General features: G+C 45.6%; 1 protein-coding gene across 1 annotated transcript; it reads right to left on the bottom strand.

The window, feature by feature from the left end:
• Nucleotides 1-7,410: 7,410 nt before the first annotated feature.
• Nucleotides 7,411-15,407, bottom strand: LOC122899845 (L-amino-acid oxidase-like). Its single transcript, XM_044237997.1, has 7 exons — nucleotides 15,377-15,407; nucleotides 13,518-13,732; nucleotides 12,962-13,074; nucleotides 11,671-11,872; nucleotides 11,079-11,147; nucleotides 10,726-10,862; nucleotides 7,411-10,202 (listed from the first exon to the last, which is right to left on the bottom strand). Exons 1-7 carry the CDS (start codon nucleotides 15,390-15,392, stop codon nucleotides 9,377-9,379), a joined length of 1,578 nt encoding a protein of 525 aa, XP_044093932.1. The 5' UTR covers nucleotides 15,393-15,407; the 3' UTR covers nucleotides 7,411-9,376.
• Between the last annotated feature and the right edge of the window lie 5,877 nt (nucleotides 15,408-21,284).

The following is a 21,284-nucleotide window of genomic DNA, read 5'->3' on the forward strand; positions in this document are numbered from 1 at the left end:
AATAAAATACCAAAAGGGTGGCAAAGACCCCAGGAAAATGTGCTTTAACCAAATCAGAAGAGACCCCAAATCATGGTGGGGGAGGAGAAAGGGGATAAAAAGAAGTTCAGAAAAAAAATTTTTAAAAAGAAAACAAATTAAAAAAATATAAAAAAGAAAAAAAATATATATTAGACTGGTGACTAGAACAGGGTCACCCACTTAATTTGTGGAGTATTTTGGTCTCTTAGAAGAAACTACCTCCCAAAATTTTAAAGAATGAAAAACTCATATAAGGACAAACACAATGAAGGGATGGAATATGCCTATAAAGATGAAAAAAACTTTTTTCAATTTCTAAAAAAGGAGTTGATAAAGTAAGTTGGTTTAGAGAATAAAGAAAAAGAAAGTGGAGAGATTTTGCTCAGGCTGGAGACTAGAACAAGCCCAGAGCTAGATTTAGGGTATATTTTGACTATTAGTTGTACCCCAAATTTTTTAGAAGAAAAAAACCCTATGTGTATACAAAAAATAAAATTAGATACAATGAAGGATAAAATATGACTATAATAATGAAGTTTCAAAAAAGATTATTATTATTATTTTTTAATGAAAGGTATTGTTAACATAAACTGATCCTTGATTTAAAAAACGTTAAAAGAGGAAAGGGTAAAAGTTAAAAAAAATTTAGACGAAGAAAAAAAATTAAAAAAAATTAAATTAACTGCAACACTAAAGAATCATGGGGAGAAAGCCATGAATTCCATGCTTTGCTTTCTCTTCCTCTGGAATTCTGCTGTTCTCCTTGGTAAGTGGACTTGGTCTTGGCTGGATTTCTTGTTGATCTTCTGGGGGAGGGGGCTGTTGTAGTGATTCTGAAGTGTCTTTGCCCCAAGAATTGCACCACCCTTACCAGAGGCCAGGCTAAGTAATCCGCTTGGGTTCGCTTTCGAGAGCTTTTGTTCCCTGAACACTTTCCTTAGAGTTCCGGAGGACGGGAATGAAAATGGAGGTCTCCTAATCTCCGGCCTGGAGGAGTCGAGAGCTCAGGGCCCCACTCCTGAGTGCACCCTCAGAGAAAAGTGCTCAATCCCTCCCGTCTCCCTGGCCTCTGGCTGCTCTGGCTGTGCGTCAAGTTCACCCAGCCTGTGACCAGTTCAAGGTAACCCCAAGTTGAGAGCTCACTCCTTGGCTCTGTCTCTGTAGCCAGCTTCCCCACTCTAATACCTGTGAGCTCTGTGACACTCAGACACCCCTGATCCTTCTGTGACCCCGCAGGACCTGGGACCACACAGACCCCGTGTGGGCTTCATCCCGGTTTAGCCTCTGGAGCGATGTCCCTCAGTGGAACAGACTTTTAAAAGTCCTGATTTTGTGCTCCGTTGCTCCGCCACTTGCCGGGAGCCGGCCCCTCCTCCTGCAGTCTATCTTCCCGTCACTTTGGATTCACTTCTCCACGGTCCTACCTTTCAGAAAGTGGTCGATTATCTGTTTCTAGAATTGTTGCTCTTCTTCTCTTCGGTCTCCTTTTAGATTTGTAGGTGTTTGCAATGGATTGATAAGCTATCTAGCTGATCTCCTGCTACCTGATGTCCTCTCAGCCTGCTACTTCTCCACCATCTTGACTCCTCCAACCAGACCATCTAATTTTTTATATTCTCTTTCCCTTGATCATGTTTTTAATTCCTCTGGGCTTTTCAGTTTTCCTATTTTAAAAATAGGGGTTGGGCTCCATGTATTTTAAGGACACTTTCAATCCATAAACACTCCCTGCCTTCCTCTTGGGGTGGAGTGTGACATGCTGGTGGTGATCAACTTTTAGGTCAGAGCTCTTCCGTTGAAATACCCTTCTCTTTTGGGTATTTCAGGATGTCAAGTTTGGTCTAGAAGTCCTACTCTGGTGCCACCTCCCGTTAGGGACCCAGCATTTCCATTGCACTGGCTAAGCCTGAAAATCTTCAGTCCCATCTGCTTGCTAACTGCAGAACAGCCTTGGAGGCAGTGGCTGACTCACTTCTCCACTTCCATACCCATGGGGCATCAAGATAGGGACCATTTCTTTTTTTTTTCTTTTTTAAAAATTTTTTAAAAAAGATTTTATTTATTTGACACACAGAGAGAAATCACAAGTAGGCAGAGAGGCAGGCACCAGAGAGAGGGGAGGAAGCAGGCTCCCTGCAGAGCAGAGAGTACGACATGGGGCTTGATCCCAGCACCCTGGAATCATAACCTGAGCCGAAGGCAAAGGCTTTAACCCACTGAGCCACCCAGGCACCCCAATGGGGACCATTTCTAATGAAAGCAATTTTCCAATCTTTGCAGGTACACAGATGAACATACTTCCTAAAGTCAATTTGTACCTCCTTCCAGTATCACCAGAGAGCTTGTTTCCTTCTTCTCTAGTCTTGGAGAGATGGTCAAGGCCATACCCCTTGTACTGAAGAAAAACCCTTCAGACAGCTAGAGGATCAAGGGAGAAGCAGCATTCTGATTCTTTTGAGTAAAATGGTTTCAAAGACAGTACTAAGTCTGGCTCTGGTTTGTACTGGCTCACGTTTTATTACAGGGGATCTGGGCAATCTTTTGATTTAATTTACCTATCAGACTAAAACTTTAAGTTTATGTGGACATACAGGGAACCAAAGAGAAATGTCTATTTATTCAATTTAGAACAAAATAACTTTTCTTTTTTTTAAACAGTTTTGTTTGGAGATACAATCCACATACCATACATTCACCCATTTAGGTATATAATTCAATGGTTTCTAGTATAGTCATCTATTCAACCTCACTATAGTCAGTTTTCATTTTCATTACCTTAAGAACCTATACCTTTTAGCTATTAATTCCCTCCCGTCATCCCTCCCAATCAAGGAACAACTGATTTGCTTTCCATCTCATAAATTTCCTTCTTTGGACATTACGTATACATGGAATCATAATGTGTGGTCTTTTGTTACTGGCTTCATTCACTTAGCATAATGCTTTAGTGGTTCATGTTCTAGTTGTCAGTATTTCATTCTTTTTGTATGACTGAATAATATTCCATTGTATAACTGCTAAACATTTATCCATTTGTCAGTTGATGGACATTTGAGAGGTTTCTATCTTTTGGTTATTTATTTATTTATTTATTTTTAATATTTTGTTTTTATTTATTTGACAGACAGGGATCACAAGTAGACAGGCAGGCAGGCAGAGGGAGAGAGGAGGAAGCAGGCTCCCTGTTAAGAAGTGAGCCCGATGCAGGGCTCAATCCCAGGACCATGGGATCATGACCCAAGCTGAAGGCAGAGGCTTTAACCCACTGAGCCACCCAGGTACCCCTATTTATTTATTTTTTAAAAATTTTAAATATTTATTAGAGAGAGAGAGAGAGAGATTGATCCAGCACAAGTGGAGGTGGGGGCAGAAGGAGAAAGAGAATCCTAAGCAGGCTCCATGCTGGGCTTGGAGCCTGACATGGGGCTCGATCTTGCAGCCCTGAGATCATGACATGAGCCAAAATAAAGAGTTAGATGTCCAACCGACAGAACCACCCAGGCAATCCTACTTTTGGCTAGTATGAATATAATGCTGCTGTAAACATTCGAGTACAAGTTTCTATGTGCATGCATATTTTCATTTCTTACCCTCGGAATAGAATTTTGAGTTGTATGGAAACTATGTTTGGTCATTTGAGGAACTTCTAGAAAAATAACTTTTCTAGCTCTTAATTCTTTCATTTATAAAATGGAGATGATAATGGTGTCTACTTCATAGAGGGTTTTTTTGTTTTGTTTTGTTTTTAAGTTAGAAAATGAATGTATGGTTCTAGCTCAGTACCTGCAAGTGGAGACTGAGTAGTGAAGGCTATTCTTACTATCATCTGGTCTGAACTCTTCCACTTGCATACTGGATCCATCTCACTCTTGGGGCTTGAATTCCTTGTCTGTCAAAGGACGACTAACATTCAGTGATGAATACAAAATGGCTTGGAAAAGGAAGTTGTAGAGGGGCTGAGTTGTTGCTCCTGGCAGGGTCCAATTCCTCTTCCTTCTCTGCCCCTCCTGCTTCACCCTTTTTCCTGGGGCTGATTAGTGGGTTCTTAGCATCCAAGGGGCCCAGCTCTAAGTTCCAGCCCTCCTTCTTCATCAGAGTTCTGGAACCTGATCCTTGATGTCCTTATAGGTTCTAAGAAGATGTCTGTGGGCAGAAAGAGAAGATGTCATGCCCAGGGACTCCCAAGTGAGGTTTTGTTCAAGGTGCTCCATGCTCCCAAGTGAGCTTCAGCCTGAAATGATCAGAAGTTAGACCTCCAAATAGATTGTGTGGCCGGTGCATTTTGGGGAGGTATGGGGCGTGCTTTCACCTCTTAATAGTTATTGAGTCATTCTCAACTGCTCAAACCTCTGTTAAGGTTTATGTTACATATACTGTTAAATGTGCTCACACTTCTATAGTGTTCTCAGATCTTGATACATGAGATAAAAAAGCAGCTTACTGCAATTTGAAGCAGAGATCTGTAGAGAGGCTGTTGATTTGATGAGCTGTAACACCATCCTTTTTTCCCTTTTCAAGAAAGCATGTAGGAAAGAAAATAAGGGAGTGTCACATTCTAGGAATAATGTATCACCCAGAGAGGTGGTCCATTCTACCCACACTCTTCTAGGCCTTCATGGAGCTCCTGCCACCTTGCCTTCTTCAGCGTCTGTTGATTTGGATTTTGCCCTATCTCCTTCAGGCCAGTCATTCCTCTTTCTGCTAGACCAGCAATGTTGTGCTGTGGAAAGAGCTAGACTTCTGAGTCAGGCAGTCCTGGCTGCAAATCCTCTCTGAGCCAGGCACGGTCAAACCTTCAGCAAGTCCCTCAGCCCTACTAAACCTCAGTGTCCTCATCTTGAAATTGGGAATAACTCCTCTCTCAGAGCATTAAAGTGCAAGGACTTATTGCATATGCTCTGTACACAGACCCTCCAGGTGACTTTCAAGCACAATCTCTAATCCCTTCACCCGTGATGTTGTGGGTGCTGTCCTTGTTGACTGGTTGAGGCTTAGAGTATGCAATGGCTAATGTAGTAGCGGTGTTCTGTGCCCCATCATCAGTTTGGGCCTTACCTTGACTTCTGTCTTATGGTTGCCAGCGTCATCACTTATTCCCTATGCCTGGGGAACCCAGCACAGTAAGGTTTGAGGGAAGACAGTGCCTCCCCTCCCACCTCAAAAGACAGAGTGGTATTGGCTGCTTGTTCTCCCTGACCCCCAGGCGGGGAGTGAGCACCGCCCTCAACTCAGCCAATTGGATGCTCCCATCTGGTACTTTGAGTCTGAGGGAAATGACACAAAGAAGCAGTGGACAGTTGAGAACTCATTCTGACAGCAACAGGTCAAGTTCCTCTTCAACTTAAGTCACTCAGACTTGGTTTCTATTGTTTTTCATCAAGAACTCTGAGTAGCAGCTGTGTGTCCCCAAAGATAGTCCTCTGGTATTTCTGAACATTTTTGTTTTCTGCCTAATGCTCCCATCCAGATCCTGGGAGTCATGTGTCTCTGCTTTGTGCCAGTCTCAATCTGTCAGTGTTGGCTAGAAATGCCAGGAGGCACTCACTGGCCCTGGAGAGGTTCCCGCAGACATTTCCCCTTTCCAAACCAGTGTTGTGACTGGATTGACCCTTGTGGTTCTTACGATTATAAGGCACCTTTCAGTAACAAGCACCAGGAAACGTTGAAAAAATAAAGATTTATTTCTTATAAGACCTGGGAATTACACAGCACACCTGGGTCCACATAGGAAAGTTGCAGATAGAGGGCACACATGGGCCTGGAGTTCTGTTTTTATTGAGGTTGAGGGTGGGGAAACTAGGTTTTTTTTTTTTTTTTTTAAAGATTTTATTTATTTATTTGAGAGAGAGAGACAGTGAGAGAGAGCATGAGCGAGGAGAAGGTCAGAGAGCAAAGCAGACTCCCCCATGGAGCTGGGAGCCTGATGTGGGACTCGATCCCGGGACTGCAGGATCACGCCCTGAGCCGAAGGCAGTCGTCCAACCAACTGAGCCACCCAGGCATCCCGGGAAACTAGGTTTTATAGGCATACTCTTTTTTGGTGAATTTAAGACAGAAAAGCAGGAATTTAAAGCTTAGGAAGATGAAAGACACATGGCCCAAATGGTCAGTTACCAAAGTCAATGGAGATCTCTGAAACAAAGGAGGTAGTCTGGTTCTTTATCTAGCGTGGCTATCTGCAGCATCTTTTAGCCCAACCCTGGGGTCTGGAGGAGTTGCCATTTGTAGTGTACATCTGTTGTTTTTATCTGCCCCGAATACTCTTCTTAAGAGATGGTCCTTTCTCTCCTCTTCCACTGGTGGCTGGGGCTGCCAGTCACAAGACAAACTTTCTACGCCAAGGAGTGGGCTCCTGATCCAGCTGGTGGACAGGTAATGTGAAAATACTTTTAAAAAATGCATTGGAAGGCTATCAGACACTTGAAAAAATGTTCATCATCACTAGCCATCAGGGAAATTCAAATTAAAACCACATTGAGATACCACCTTACACCAGTTAGAATGGCCAAAATTAGCAAGACAGGAAATAACATGTGATGGAGAGAATGTGGAGAAAGGGGAACCCTCTTACACTGTTGGTGGGAATGCAAGTTGGTACAGCCACTTTGGTAAACAGTGTGGATATTCCTTAAGAAATTAAAAATAGAGCTTCCCTATGACCCTGCAATTGCACTGCTGGGTATTTACCCCAAAGATACAGATGTAGTGAAAAGAAGGGCCATCTGTACCCCAACGTTTATAGCAGCAATGGCCACAGTCGCCAAACCGTGGAAAGAACCAAGACGCCCTTCAACGGAAATATGGGTAAGGAAGATGTGGTCCATATATACTATGGAGTATTATGCCTCCATCGGAAAGGATGAATACCCAATTTTTGTATCAACATGGACGGGACTGGAAGAGATTATGCTGAGTGAACTAAGTCAAGCAGACAGAGTCAATTATCATATGGTTTCACTTATTTGTGGAGCATAACAAATAACATGGAGGACATGGGGAGATGGAGAGGAGAAGGGAGTTGAGGGTAATTGGAAGGGGAGATGAACCATGAGGGACTATGGACTCTGAAAAACAATCTGAGGGTTTTGAAGGGGTGGGGGGTGGGAGGTTGGGGGAGCTAGGTGGTGGGTATTACGGAGGGCACATATTGCATGGAGCACTGGGTGTGGTGCATAAACAATGAATTCTGTTACACTGAAAATAAATAAATTAAAAAAATGCATTGGGAGAGAAGAACCCTTTCTTTCCCCTTGGATGACCACCTATGAAGATACAACCTTGGAGTTGCTTCTGACCTCCAAATGGATTCAGAACATTTTGTTGCCAGAACAAGGAAGGAGGCTGTATTAGTTTGCTAGGGCTGCCATAACAAATTACTACACAATCCGATGGCTTCAAACAGCAAAAATTTATTTTCTTACGGTACTCAAAGAAGTTCAAAATCAAGGTGTCACCCGGGTCAGTTCTTTCTAGTAGTTCTGAGGAAGAATCTCTTCCATGCCTCTCTCCTGGCATTTGGAGGTAGCTGGCAATCGTTTGCATTCCTTGTCTTGTAGACGCATCACTTCCACCTGCCTCCATCCTCACATGGCAGTCTTCCTTCTGTGTGTGTCTCTGTCCAAACTTCCCTCTTCTCAGGATACCGTTATTGGATTAGGGTCCACCCTACTACAGTACAGACCTCATCTTAACTTGATTAAATCTGCTAAGACCCCATTTCCAAATAAGATCACATTCACAGGTTTGGGGGTGTGGAAATGAATTTTGGGGGGAACATTATTTAACTCAATACGGAAACTGAGTTAGCTAAGGGTCAAGAAGCGGAAAGAGAGAGAACCTTAATGACAATGAATTAACTCCTAAACCCAGTCGGCCTGGATGAAGTGAGCTTTACCCTGGACTTTCCAGATAGGTGAGCTAAAACCTTTCATTTCTGAGTTTGGTTTCCAGCACCTGTAACCGAAAAGGCCCTGACTAATATAGGGGTGAGTAAAAAACCAGAAAAAGCCAGCTGGGATTTTAACAATGCAGTAAGGAAATGTGAGTCCTGTTTCTCTATTCCCTTCCTTCCACGCAATGTGCCAGTCTCAAGACATAACATTACCTGCATCATGCTGGTCTTCAGAGTCTTCCAGGGCCACCCTGGTAGAAATATTCTCCAAGAAAAGGGAGTACCCTTCTACTTACTTCTTCCTTTTGCATGATTGGGCCCAAATACCCAAGAAATTGGGATAAAAAATGAGCTGTGTTTGGGAGCTGATCATTGGAGGTATGGGGTCCCAGGTAGGGTTGGAGGTTGGATTCAACTGCATAACTTTGCTTATTCTTTGTATCTGGCATTCAGCACGTTGCCCGATGTATGGTAGATGCAAAATGAATTTTTATTGAGAGGGTGAGGGAAAGAGCATATACGTAGTGTTTTGGGGGAAAATTAACCAAAGCATACGTGATATGATCCCAGCACTTGGGGCTCTCGGGGTAGATGGGCAGGTAATATGCCCTCTCACAAAGTAATTGTGTAACAACATAAGAAGACCCACAGTCCAAACATTTAGGACTCTAAGGAGGAAGTGTGGAGGTTTAAGAGAGAGAAAGATCCCTGGGGTTTGGGTGTGGCTGTTAAGAGAGGATTTGGGGAGGGGTAATAAGTTACCTGGGTCTGGAAGGACAGGACCCTTCTGTTAAAGAAGAGCAGAGGGGAGTATGGAGAATGAATTTTGTCTCCTCCCAGGGAGATGTGTCGGCTGGATAGGCAGAGGTGGGGAGGTGTGTCTGGTTGGTGATGGGGAGGTAAGGGTGGAGAAGAAAAGTCTCCAGGAGGGTCAGGAGGTGTCTCTGGGAAGCCAAGATCCTGCTCTTGCAAACTCAAAAAGAACAGAGAAGAGCCCATAACTCTCCCATCCATCTAGACTCCATGTTGGGCCAAGATGTGAGGCCCCCAGCTCAGGCACCCAATAATGGGGTTTACGTGCACTATGGGTTTAACATTGCTGCGGTTTGGGGTTTGTTCCTTCAGAAGCTTCTAGTTGTATATGACAGAAATTTGGGTTTATTGGAGCGTTTCCCTTTTGCTTGTAATCCAAGCCTACAGCTGATGCTAGTGTTTACCATCCTTGATTTGTTCCTTATGCTCCATATACGCTGACTCCGTTGCTTCCCTCCTCAAGGCCGGGCATGGGAGAGAAATAGGAAAGGGTGTGATTCATTGTGGACTTGCCAGCTGATTCTTTGGCATTTTGGGATTCTTGCTTGTGGATCAGGGGGATGAATGGTGACCTCTCTCCTGGGTCTCTGCCTCCAGCTCCTACCTCCCAGCACTTTTCCTGCCAGGTTCCCTTGGGGATTTCTTTCTGGGTTAGACCTGGTTCTGGGTGTTAGGGAAGGTCTTCTGCTCTCCCGTGGCCTCCTTATCCACAGCGGCCTGGATATTCCTGGCTGCCCGCAGGCCGGACTTGATGGCAGTGTCTATCCAGCCATGAGGCGTGCAGGTGTGCTCGCCTGCAAAGTGGATGCGGCCCTCGGGCTTGAAGAGCTCCTGTGAATAGTCAATAAATTGGTAGGGTGTGAACTCAGCAAAGGCGCCCAAGGTGAGGGGGTCCAGAGACCAGCGTTTGGCCGCAGAAGAGGGGCATATACGCCGCAGCTCATCCTTGGGTATCTGGTGCACAGCCGCCAGGTCCTCCAGGACCACATCCACTATCTGCTCATGTGTTAGGGAGGTGAAGAAGAGGGAGTCATCATCCACGGTGTAGGAGGCCAGCAGGATGCTCTTGCCATTGGGGAAGCTGTGGCTGGGATAGTAGATGTAGCGCGAGGGCCGGTCGGTGACAGAGTACCCACCTCGGATGCCATCCCTCTCCCAGAAGGGCTCCTCACAGGTCAGGATCACCTTGGTGGCACTGGTGTAATGCACCAAGCGGAGTGCTTCCCTCTTATCTTGGGAGAGTGGTGGCTTAAAGGTGATGAGGCGTGTGGCCTTGGCTGAGGCCGTAAGGATGACAAAGTCCGCATTGAGGTGGTTCAGCACTGAACCGGGCTTGCCCACCCGGTAGGAAACCCGGACCTTGGACCCATCCCTCACTACCGTCTCCACGCTGGAGCCCAGGCGGATGGTTCCAGTCTTCAGGGTAGCACCGAGGGCTTTGGGGAGCTGGTCGAAGCCACCGGTGATCTCAGAAAAGCTGCAGGGGTGAGGGGGAGGGCAGATGGTGAGTGTAGGGGCCCTGGGCCTAGAAGGAAACTAGCTTCCTGAAGCCATGTTGGATGCTTCATATATGTCTCCTTAACTAGTCTCTGGGAGAGAGGGATCATTGTTTAATTTTATACTTTGGGAAACTGATACCTGATGGAGAGGGACTTTCCCAGAATGGCATACATAGCATAGACCCATAGCCCATGGATTCAGCTACCATGCAGTCCTGGATCCCAGGAGGAGCCCCACAGACCTGGGTGTGGATTCTGGCTCCAGCTTTCACCCATTATGTGAACTTGAGTAAATTATAGAACTCCTCTGAGCCTCAGCATCCTCGCCTGTAAAATGGGTCTGAATAATAGTACCAATCTTCCAGGTGATTCAATGGGACAGTTTTTGGAAAGTGTCATTGTGACTGGTACATAGTGTCTATTCAGGAACCGTAGTTCCATTTCTTTGCTCTGAGGGTTAGAGGAAGGGCAGATTCCAGCCCTGGTCCCAGTTGGCCTTACTTGTTACTTTGGGAGAAGATGATGCTACTCCGCAGGGACTCTAGGAGGGACTTATAGTATCCAGAATCCTCATTCATCACAGTTCCGATCATCTTTACTGCTCCTTCGCTCAGTTCTCCTTCCTTCACCAAGTAAGCCTGTGGGGAGGTGGAAGGTTCAGATGGGGGGCCCAGCATGTAGGAAGGGGCTTCAGCAGGGGTCTAGGGCAGGCGAGGGGCAGCACTGGACTCCAGGAAGGTGAAGTCTTTGGTGGTGGGACGAAAAGTTTCTGGTCATCAGGAGACAACCCCAGGGGGCTAGGCTGGGCACAGACCCCCTCCACCCCTCTCTTGGGATTTATGTGCCTCATGTACCTTGGTGGAGTAAGAATCATAAAAGGACAGCAGTTGACTGCAGTTGAAATTTTCAGAATTTTCTTTGACCTGTGAAAGGGGAGAAAGGGGAGGCAGCTCAGATTGAAGCCATAGAACCAGTGGTAGGACTCTGGCATTCTCTGGATGTCCTTTTAAAGTGGGGGGGACACAGAGATAGGGGATGGAAAGACCAGGGAAACGATGCTTCCAAGATCTCCTAAATGTTCTTTTTTCCTCCCAAGTCTCCCCTTCATTGAAGGATGTTTGGAGACTAAAATTTAAGGGGGAGACATTCACTGTAATTCAAGAAGATTGATTCATTACCAAGGATTGGGTTATCTGGTGATTCCCTTTCCTTCTATTATCACCATTAAGCAGTGAGCCATTGGACCAAGAGGGATGGGGAAAAGATGGCTTGGGGCACTAGGACAGAGTGGCAGCATTCTTAGGGGACGTTAGAGGAGAGACCCATCACAAGAGTGCTAGATGGGACCAGGTCACTGGGTCTTTCCACTAACTTGCCAGAATTTGTTCTTTTCTTGGGCCAGAATTTGTTCTTTCCCAACCCTAGTAGGAGTGAGGCAGAAGGTACCTTGGCAATGGACTGGTGGAAGAGCTTTGTAGGGCTTTTGCCCTCCTCTGTTGGGCTCAAGGAATAGCCCAGGATCTCTGGATGGTCCTGGACCTCCTTGCTACGATGGCGTCGTCCGTTGATGAGGTACCAGGTGTTGCCATCATACTGTATGAACTTGTTCAGCTTCAGGCCAAGCTTCTTGATGTAGGTGTGAATCAGCCTGATGCAGAAACAGGGATGACATGGCTCCTCTACCAGTGACACCTCATTCCTGCTGTCCTCACTATAGAAGCCATTTCCAGGGAAACCAGTTCCTTCATGTGCCAAGGGAGCTCAGTCTGTTTCCTCAACTCTAACCCTGCTTCCTCCTGTTGTGGTATTCATTCTCTTCCTTCTGTTTTTGCCCCAAGGAAAATTGCAAGGACAGAGTTTACCCATTCCCCAAGGAATGCCCTGTAGGAAATCCCCAAGTATGGGATTTTAAGTAGAGACCAAGGCCTTTGGTCTCAGACAGTATTTGAAATCCTATCTTCCATTTTTAAGGAAGTTGAGGCCAAATCTAGTTTGGGTTAGTTCCTTTTGTTTTTGTTTTTGGTGGCATTTGGAGGCAAGTCTTGGGTTCAGTTTACACTTAAGGCAAAAAAGCAGTCCTGTCCCATGTAGTCAGGTACATGGGACACTAGGCAAAGGACCTCTTTTGTCTTAGAAACTTCAGAACCAGGGGCTGGATTCTGTTCCAGGAGCCAGTTAGAGCGTAGGGGTTGAGCATACGTTTTTGGGCCAGTTGCCTCCTTGATTTTGAAGAGGAGCTCTGTCACTTTCTCCTAGGAGAACCTTGGGTGAGTCATTTAATACCTCTGAGGCTAGTTTCTTGATTTGTAACTGGGAAAGATAAGAGGATCAGATGAAATAATGCACCTGTGGCATTCAGCAGGGCACTTCACACATAGAGGTGCTCGAAAAATGCAGCTGATGGGATTATTAATTATTATTAGTTTGTAGGCTAATGGGATATAATTGTCAATGTAAGAAGCTGTCCATATTTGAAGTACACAATTTGATGAATTAATGGTAACTATTATTATTAGTTTGGGGCTTACATCTTTCTGGGCTCTGAGACTCAGTCTTCCCTGTCAAATGGGAGACCGGTGTTTGTCCCAACTTGCATGATTGAACCACAGGAGACAGCAGATCTGAGAAGCTCTGACATGGTGGCCCAGGGTCCCTCCCCTCCCCTCCCTCCCCTCCCCCCTTTCCACCACCTATTTCCTCTTGCTTACCTTTTGCCCATTCCTTCCCTGGGACTTACCTGTGGGACTCTGGGATTCGCATGGGCCCCAGTTCATGGTACCAGCCCTCCTCCTTGTTCCTGATTGTGCTAACTCGACCCCCGATGCGGTTGCTGGTTTCCAGGATGGTTACCTGGGGTCCAAAGAACATGCTGTTTTCCCCAGCATCATGCTTTCCCTTCTCCCACCTTGTACACCCATCTCCTTCTTGCCATAGGTTCTAGTCTGGAATTCCCAGCAGTGGGTTCCCTGAATGTGCAGGATAACCAGAAGGAGGCTGGCAAGGTCCTGAGTAATGTAAGTGGGGCAGAATGCTCTGTGGGGGTGGGGGACTGAGTGCCTCTTAACCTTTTCTTGTTAGTGTAACTCTTCTCCACTTTTGTTCCCATGAGAACGTAAGTGAAGTTAGGGTCAAGTCTCAGGAGTTGTGAGGAACGTAACTAAGGGCTAAGAGACCCAGCCAGTTAGGAGCAGCCATCTAAGAATTGGCTGTATTTTCTCTCTCTCTCTTTTTTTTTTTCCACCCAAGAAAGCAAACCGGAGGCAAAGGATTGAAGCCCTCCAAGATCTGCTCACCTGGTGGCCAGCATCCTGTAGGGCCTTGGCCGCCACTAGGCCTGACATGCCAGCTCCCACTACTACCACGCGCTTGGGCAGCGGGGAGGTGTGGAGCCCCTTCTGTGCAGTGACGAGGATGGACTCATATTCGGGGTCCTGAAAGCACTTGAACAGGTCCTCCAAGAAGCCAAGGCAGCTGGAAGTAGCCATCAGGAGCCCCAGGATCAGGATTCCTGTGGTAGAGAAGGGAATTGAGGGCTGCCTTTCTGGGACTCAGGCTCTGTGTCCTGCCCTACCCAGGATGAGCTTGGCTGTGTGAATGAGGGGGGTGGTGAGGTCAGGCAGTATCTATCAAATGTGTGGTTGTAAACATGTCTATTCTGCTTGTGTCTATGTGGTGGCAATTGTGTTGTGTGGGGTACGGATGTATGGGTGAGCCGTGCTGGTGTTAACTGTATGACAGTAGACGTGAATGCTGTGTTCATGTATGTGCACGTGATTGGAAACTCATGAGTGTGTACAGGGTCATCTCTGAATGTGAATATGCCCGCTTCTGCTGGTGAGTGTGTGTGTGAGCCTGTCTGTGATGTAAGTTGCAGTAATTGTGAATTTGTGATTGTTGCCCTCTTAGACTGTGCATCATCTGTGATTTCGTGGGAGAAGGGGTGTCTGTGGCGTGGTGCGGGCCCCTGAGCAGATGTGTGGATGAATCTGTATGGGACAGGGAGGTGGGTGTGTGTGGCCTGGGTCTGAAGAGTGTGCGTGACATGTGTGCGTTTGCTGGAGTTTGAGAGGGAATGTGGTTGCTGGTGTTCTTGTGTGGGATTCTGTGAGTGTGTTTGAGTGTGAGGCTGGGTGGCAGAGCCAGAGGGTGTCTGTGTTCTTGGAGAATGTGTGCGTTTGTGAGAGGATGGGTGTGTGGAAGCTGGAGTATGTGAGGCAACCTTCTCTTTGGGGGGGATTGTGGCCAGTTTCTCAGTGGCATCACCAGTGCCCCATGGGATCTTGGCAGGCCCATTGCTCTTCTCCAGCCTCACGGTATTTTTTCAAATCGCTCCAGCGATTTATGTGCAGCCAAGACAGGAAACCATAGTTAATATGTAACGTGCAACAAGTCCAGAGTGACGTGGTTTTCGTCTCCACAATTAACCACTCTGGTGCACAGAGAATTCACTTGGGAGTCTGCAACAAGAGCCTGCGTGGTTTCCTGAGTGTCACTTGCTCTGAAGGGGAATAGCCGGGAGTTGTGATGCACTGTACCCCCTTGCACTAGCCCTAGGATTTTTGGGTGGGTGAGAACCCCCTTAGTCCAGCCTTTGTCCATGCTGGACACAGGAGGCACACAGAAGGAAAGAGATCTTCAGGGGCCTCCCCTGAAGAGGGGCAGGAGACCCAGCGGGCTCCCCGTGCAGGCCCTTCCAAATCCCAGGAGAGCCTTCTGCTGGGGTGACTCCTCGGAAAAGAAGAGAGGGTGACCACACACCATGGCAGAGATTCCCCAACCCTCACCCACTCTCCCCACCTTCCAGGCTTACCTCAACCTCCCAAATCTATTCTAACCTGACAAACTCTCCCATCTCCCTGAGCTACCACCATTCCTGTCTCAGGCCCCATTCTCCTTCTCCTTGAATGGGTCCAACCCCCAGACTCATCATCCAGACCTGTACCCATTCTCTTGACTCACTTTCAACACCTGGACCTATGTGCAACCCCTGATCTAGCCCTGTCCTGTCTCAGTCCATATGGCTCCATGCCCAGACTCCTCCTCTGGCCCATCTCCACTCCCTCCCTCCATCTAGTTCCTTGCCTTGTTTCAGCATCCAACATTCAACCCTCAGGTGCCTCACTCTCAGACTTTGAGGGGGCACCACACTTACCCCTCATCTTGGTCATGGCCGTGCAGTTCCTACTGAGTCTGGGGCAGCTCTCCCTCTCCTTATGAAGAGCTAGCTCCACTCCAGGAGTGGCTGGCCACGTCCCACCAGCCTGCCCCCAGGGCTGGGCCAAGCAGAGAAGCCCTGCCCTCATGGTGAAAAGACCAGGATGACTCAGTCCCATACCTGGCCTCATCTTCCTCCTGGACTGTCTTCCTTCTGAGGGAAAACCCCTTCTCCCAGATCAGTCCCCAGCCCCTGGGTACCAGTGGGGAGGTGGGGTTGTGGGAGCCTTGGGCCATCCCAAACCTGCTGGAACAATCTTCCAGGAAATGAGTGGGGATTGAGGCTAATGTGTCTGGGCTTCTTTGGAAGGCCAGTGTCCGGGATCCTCGCCCAGGTCAGAGTACCTGACTGCTCCTACCAGAGAAATGTCTGGTCCTACTATTGTCCCACCGTGAGCCTTCTGTTCCACTGTACATCTGTCCAAGGTCGGGATTCTGGCCAGGAGCTCCCATGGAGGACGATGCCCTTCCTGCCCTTCTCAGGGTCTCCCCCAGCAGACTGGGCAGACATCTCTGGCTGAGGAGTGTTTCGTTTTTTCCCCTCTTCCTCTAGATTTTCTGGGGTTTCCATAGACACAGGCAGGCTTCTCTGGCACTGGAATTCCTTCTCCTGGGGAATCAGGCCAGCTGGCTGTGGCACCAAGACTAGCTCTTTGTTCTTTCTGTATACAGTGCGAGTGGAGACAGTCTGGCTGGTGAGAGAAATGGACAGGAAACACGCACCAATCTAGCAGCATGGGGCTGGGGAGGAGGGCAGGTAGGAGCACTCAGTATCAGGGATACAGGATTCAGATCCTGGGAGCCACGGGTGGCATAGGGGAAAGGACAGAAGCAATGAAGTCCAACAGAGCTGGTTTCAAATCCTGTTTTAGTATATCAATGCTGTATGTCTTAAGGTATAAGGCTTATATCTGTCTGAGCCTGGGTTTCTTTATCTGTCAAATGATGCTATAACATTTTCTTTATAGGGTGCCTCAGGATTAAACAAGATAATGTTTGCGAAGAGCCTGGTGTAGCACCTTACACTCTATAGGCATTTAAACTGGCTTCCTTTTTCTTTTGTGGAGGTAGGGTCTGATTTGATACCAGATCACACACAATCATAATAGCTTTCTTTTTTTTTTAAGATTTTATTTATTCATTTGACACACAGAGATCACAAGTAGGCAGAGAGAGAGGAAGGGAAGCAGGCTCCCTGCTGAGCACAGAGCCCGATGTGGGGCTTGATCCCAGGAACCTGAGATCATGACCTGAGCTGAAGGCTGAGGCCTTAACACACTGATCCACCCAGGTGCCCTCATAATATCTTTCAAATGGAGGTTATTCCTTTACCACAAGGTGGCTGGAAGAACCAAAGAACATAACACATGGAGGTTACAGTATGAAAGCTGGGTTTTAGGCACAGGTCAAGGACTCTCTCTGCTTCTGTTTATTTTTTTATAATAACTTTATTGAGATAGAATTCACATACCTTACATTTCTTCCACTGAAAGTGAGTAATTCCATCGTTTTTAGTGTCTTTACAGAGTTGTGCTACTATCACCGTGATCAATCTTTTTTCAAGATTTTATTTATTTATTAATTAGAGAGAGAGAGTGAGAGAGAGAGCCCAAGTAGGCAGAATAGCAGGGAGAGGGAGAAGCAGGCTCCCCACCATGATCAATTTTAAAACATTTTCAAGATTCCAAAAAGAACGATGGTACCTGTTAACCATCACTGCCCATTCTCCTTGTCCTCCCAGACCTAGGCAACTACTATTCTGCTTTCTCTCTTGATGGATTTGCCTGTTCTGGACATCTTCTGTGAATGGCATCATACAATATGAAGTCATCTGTGACTGGTTCCTTTTGTTTGTATAATGTATTTAAGATTTACCCATGTTGTAACATGCATCAGTACTTCATTCCTTTTTATGACCAAATAATATTCCATTTATGACTGAATAATATTTCATTTACACCATAAAGTCGATCCATGTTTCAGTTGATGGCCATTTGGGTTTTTCCCACTTTTTGGCTGCTATAAACAATGCTGTTCTAAAATTCATTTTTTTTTTTTAAAGATTTTATTTATTTATTTGACAGAGAGAAATCACAAGTAGATGGAGAGGCAGGCAGAGAGAGAGAGGAGGAAGCAGGCTCCCTGATGAGCAGAGAGCCCGATGCGGGGCTTGATCCCAGGACCCTGAGATCATGACCTGAGCCGAAGGCAGCGGCTTAACCCACTGAGCCACCCAGGTGCCCCTAAAATTCTTTTATAAGATTTTATGTGGGCATGGAGTTTCATTTCTCTTAAGTATATATATTTGGAATGGAATTGCTGGGTTACATGTTAACTCTATGTTTAACCTTTTGACGGATTGCCAGACTGGTTTACAAAGAGGCTGCACCATTTTGTTTTCCCACTAGTAGCAAATGAGAGCTCCAGTTTCTCCCCATCTTTGACAACACCTGTTACTATCTGCTTTTGATCATAGCCATCCTAGTGGGTGTGGAGTGATATCTCATTGTATTTTTGATTTGTATTCCCTTCATGATTAATGATGTTAAACATCTTTTTTTTAATAGATTTTATTTATTTATTTGACAGAGATCACAAGTAGGCAGAGAGGCAGGCAGAGAGAGAGAGGAGGAAGCAGGCTCCCTGCTGAGCAGAGAGCCCGATGCGGGACTCGATCCCAGGACCCTGAGATTATGACCTGAGCCGAAGGCAGCGGCTTAACCCACCGAGCCACCCAGGCGCCCTTTTTTTTTTTTTTTTTTTTTAAAGAATTTATTTATTTATTTGACACAGAGAGATCACAAGTAGGCAGAGAGGCAGGAAGAGACAGAGAGAGGGGGAAGCAGGCTCCCGGCTGAGCAGAGAGCCTGATGCGGGACTCGATCCTAGGACCCTGGGATCATGACCTGAGCCGAAGGCAGTGGCTTAACCCACTGAGCCACCCAGGCGCCCCGATGTTAAACATCTTTTCATGGGCACAATGAACATTTGTGTATTTTCTTTGGAGAAATGTGTATTCAGATCTTTTGCCCATTTTTATATCTGATTTTTTGTCTCTCTATTATGGGGCAGTTCTTTATATACTCCAGATACAAGTCTCTTACCAGATATGGTCACATGTATTTATAATGTTTTCTCCCATTCTATAGGTTTTCACTTTCTTTCTTTCTTTTTTTTGGAAAAGAGTTTTATTTATTTATTTGAGAGAGAGAGCAAGAGTGTGGACACAAGTGGGGGAAAAGGGACAAGCAGACTCCCCACTGAGCATAGAGCCCAACATGAGGCTCGATCCTAGGGCCCTGAGATCATGACTGTAGCTGAAGTTGGATGCTTAATCAACTGGCCCACCCCGGTGCCCCAGGTTTTCACTTTCTTGATGATGTTTTTTTGAAGCATGGAACTTTAAAATTTTGATGAGACTCACATGATCTGTTTTTCCTTTTATTGCTTGTGCTTTGAATATCATATATAAAGTCCTATTGCCAAACCCAGGGTTATGAAGATTTACCCTTATATTTTCTCCTAATGGCTTTTTGTTTTTCAATTTTTAAATTAAAAAAAGATTTCATTTATTTGTTTGAGAGACTGAGTGAGAGAGTACAGGAGCAGGGTCAGAGGGATAGGGAGAAGCAGAGTCCCCCAGCACCAGGCTTGATCCTAGGACTCTGGGATCATGATCCAAGCTGAAGGCAGATGCTTAACCAACTGAGCCACCCAGGCACCCCTTTTAATGTTTTTTTTTTTTAATTTTAAACTCTTATATTTTGGTCATCAGTCCATTTTGAGTTGTTTTTGTATATGGGGTGAGGTAGGGGTCCAAGTTCATTCTTTTGCATGAGACTATCAGTTGTCCCAGCCCATTTGTTGGAAAGACTTGTCTTTCCCCTATTGAATGATTTTTGCATTCTTGTCGAAAAGCAGTTGAGCATGGACATGTGGTTTTATTTCTGGACTCTCCTACTGTCTTAATGAACATTCTTTTTTTTTTTTTTTTAAGATTTTATTTTATTTATTTGAGAGAGAGAGACAGTGAGAGAGAATGAGCGAGGAGAAGGTCAGAGAGCGAAGCAGACTCCCCATGGAGCTGGGAGCCTGATGTGGGACTCGATCCCGGGACTCCAGGATCACGCCCTGAGCCGAAGGCAGTCGTCCAACCAACTGCGCCACCCAGGCGTCCCAATGAACATTCTATAGTAAGTTTTTAAATTGGGAAGTGAGTCTTCCTACCTTATTTTTCTTTTTGAAAATTGTTTTGGTTATTCCAAGTCCCTTGAATTTCCATATGGATGTTAGAATCAGCTTGTCAAATTCTATGAAGAAGTCAACTGGGATTCTGATGGGGATTGCATTGAATTTATAGATCAATTTGAGAAGTATTGCCATTTTAACAATATTATTTTCAATCCATAAACGCAGGATGTTTTTCCATTTATTTAGATAGTATTTACTTATTCCAACAATGTTTTACAGTTTTCAGAGTATGATTTTTGTACTTTTTTTTAAAAAAGATTTTATTTATTTGACAGAGAGAGATCACAAGTAGGCAGAGAGGCAGGCAGAGAAAGAGGAAGGGAAGCAGGCCCCCTGCTGAGCAGAGAGCCCGATGCAGGACTCAATCCCAGGACCCCGAGATCATGACCTGAGCTGAAGGCAGCAGCTTAACCCACTGAGCCACCCAGGTGCCCTGTACTTTTGTTTTTAAAGAACTTTTTCTTATGAGGTGCGGTTCATACAACATAAAAGTAATTATTCTAAAGTGTACAATTCAGGGGCACATTAACTGTGTATTCATAACACATTCACAGTATTGTACAACTGACACTTCTATCAAAAGTTCCAGACATTTTCATCATCCCAAAGGACGACTTTGTACCCTTTAAGCAGCCACTCCCCATTCCTCCATCCCTGCATTTCCTGACCACCAGCAGTTTTCTTTCTTTGTGGATTTATCTATTTTGGATATTTCATATAAATGGAATCATACTATATGTGACTTTTTGTGTTTGTCTTCTTTTACTTAACATAATGTTTTGGAGGTTCGTCCACATATAGCATGTATCTGTATGGACTTCCTTACTTCTATAGCTGCACAATATTCTGTTGTATATGTATACCATATTGTGTTGATCCATTCATCGTTTGATGGACATTTAGGATGTTTCCATCATTTCACTATTGTGGATAGTGCTGCTATGTACATTTGTTTAACAATTATTTGAGCACTTATTTTCAGCTATTTTGGCTATTCTAGCAGTTCCCTAGGGCTGCCATAACAGATTGGCACCTGAGAAACTTACTCTCTCACATTTATAGAAGCTTCAAGTTCTCAGTTACAGCTGTTGCTTGGGTCGTGCTCTTTGGGCACTTCCCTTAGTGCTCTAAGGAAAGATTCTTTCTTGCCTCCCCCAGCTTTTGGTGACTCTAGGTGTTCTTATGTTTGGGGCTGCCTATCACCCATCTCTGCCTTCACATGGTCTTCCTCTTTCATGTCTAAGTGTCTCAAATCTCCCTCTGCCTTCTCTTATAAGGACATCACTGGATTTAGGTACCATCCTAAACCAGGATGTTTTCCTCTCAAAAATCTTTAACTTAATTGCATCTGAACAGACCATTTTCCCAAATAAGGTCACATTTACAGGTTCCAAAGGTTAAGACTTGAACATAGCTTTTGAGGGGCCACTCTTTAGCTCACTACAGTCTACGTTTTGTCTCCCCAAATTCATGTCTGCCTCACGTGCCAAACATATTTGGCCTCAAGTCCCTCAAAGTTTTGATACATGACAATATCATCTTAATCCAAGATCTCATCTAAATATTGTCAGCTCAAAGTTCCAAATGTGGTTTTC

Source organism: Neovison vison, chromosome 2 (genome assembly GCF_020171115.1).
Source record: "Neovison vison isolate M4711 chromosome 2, ASM_NN_V1, whole genome shotgun sequence".
Lineage (NCBI taxonomy): Eukaryota > Metazoa > Chordata > Mammalia > Carnivora > Mustelidae > Neogale > Neogale vison.

Coding starts and splice junctions, on each gene's coding strand:
- LOC122899845 (XM_044237997.1), bottom strand. Junction 13,075..13,517: donor TACAGGATGCTGGCCACCAG/GTGAGCAGATCT, acceptor TTTGGACCCCAG/GTAACCATCCTGGAAACCAG. Junction 10,863..11,078: donor ATGATTCTTACTCCACCAAG/GTACATGAGGCA, acceptor ACCTCCCCACAG/GCTTACTTGGTGAAGGAAGG.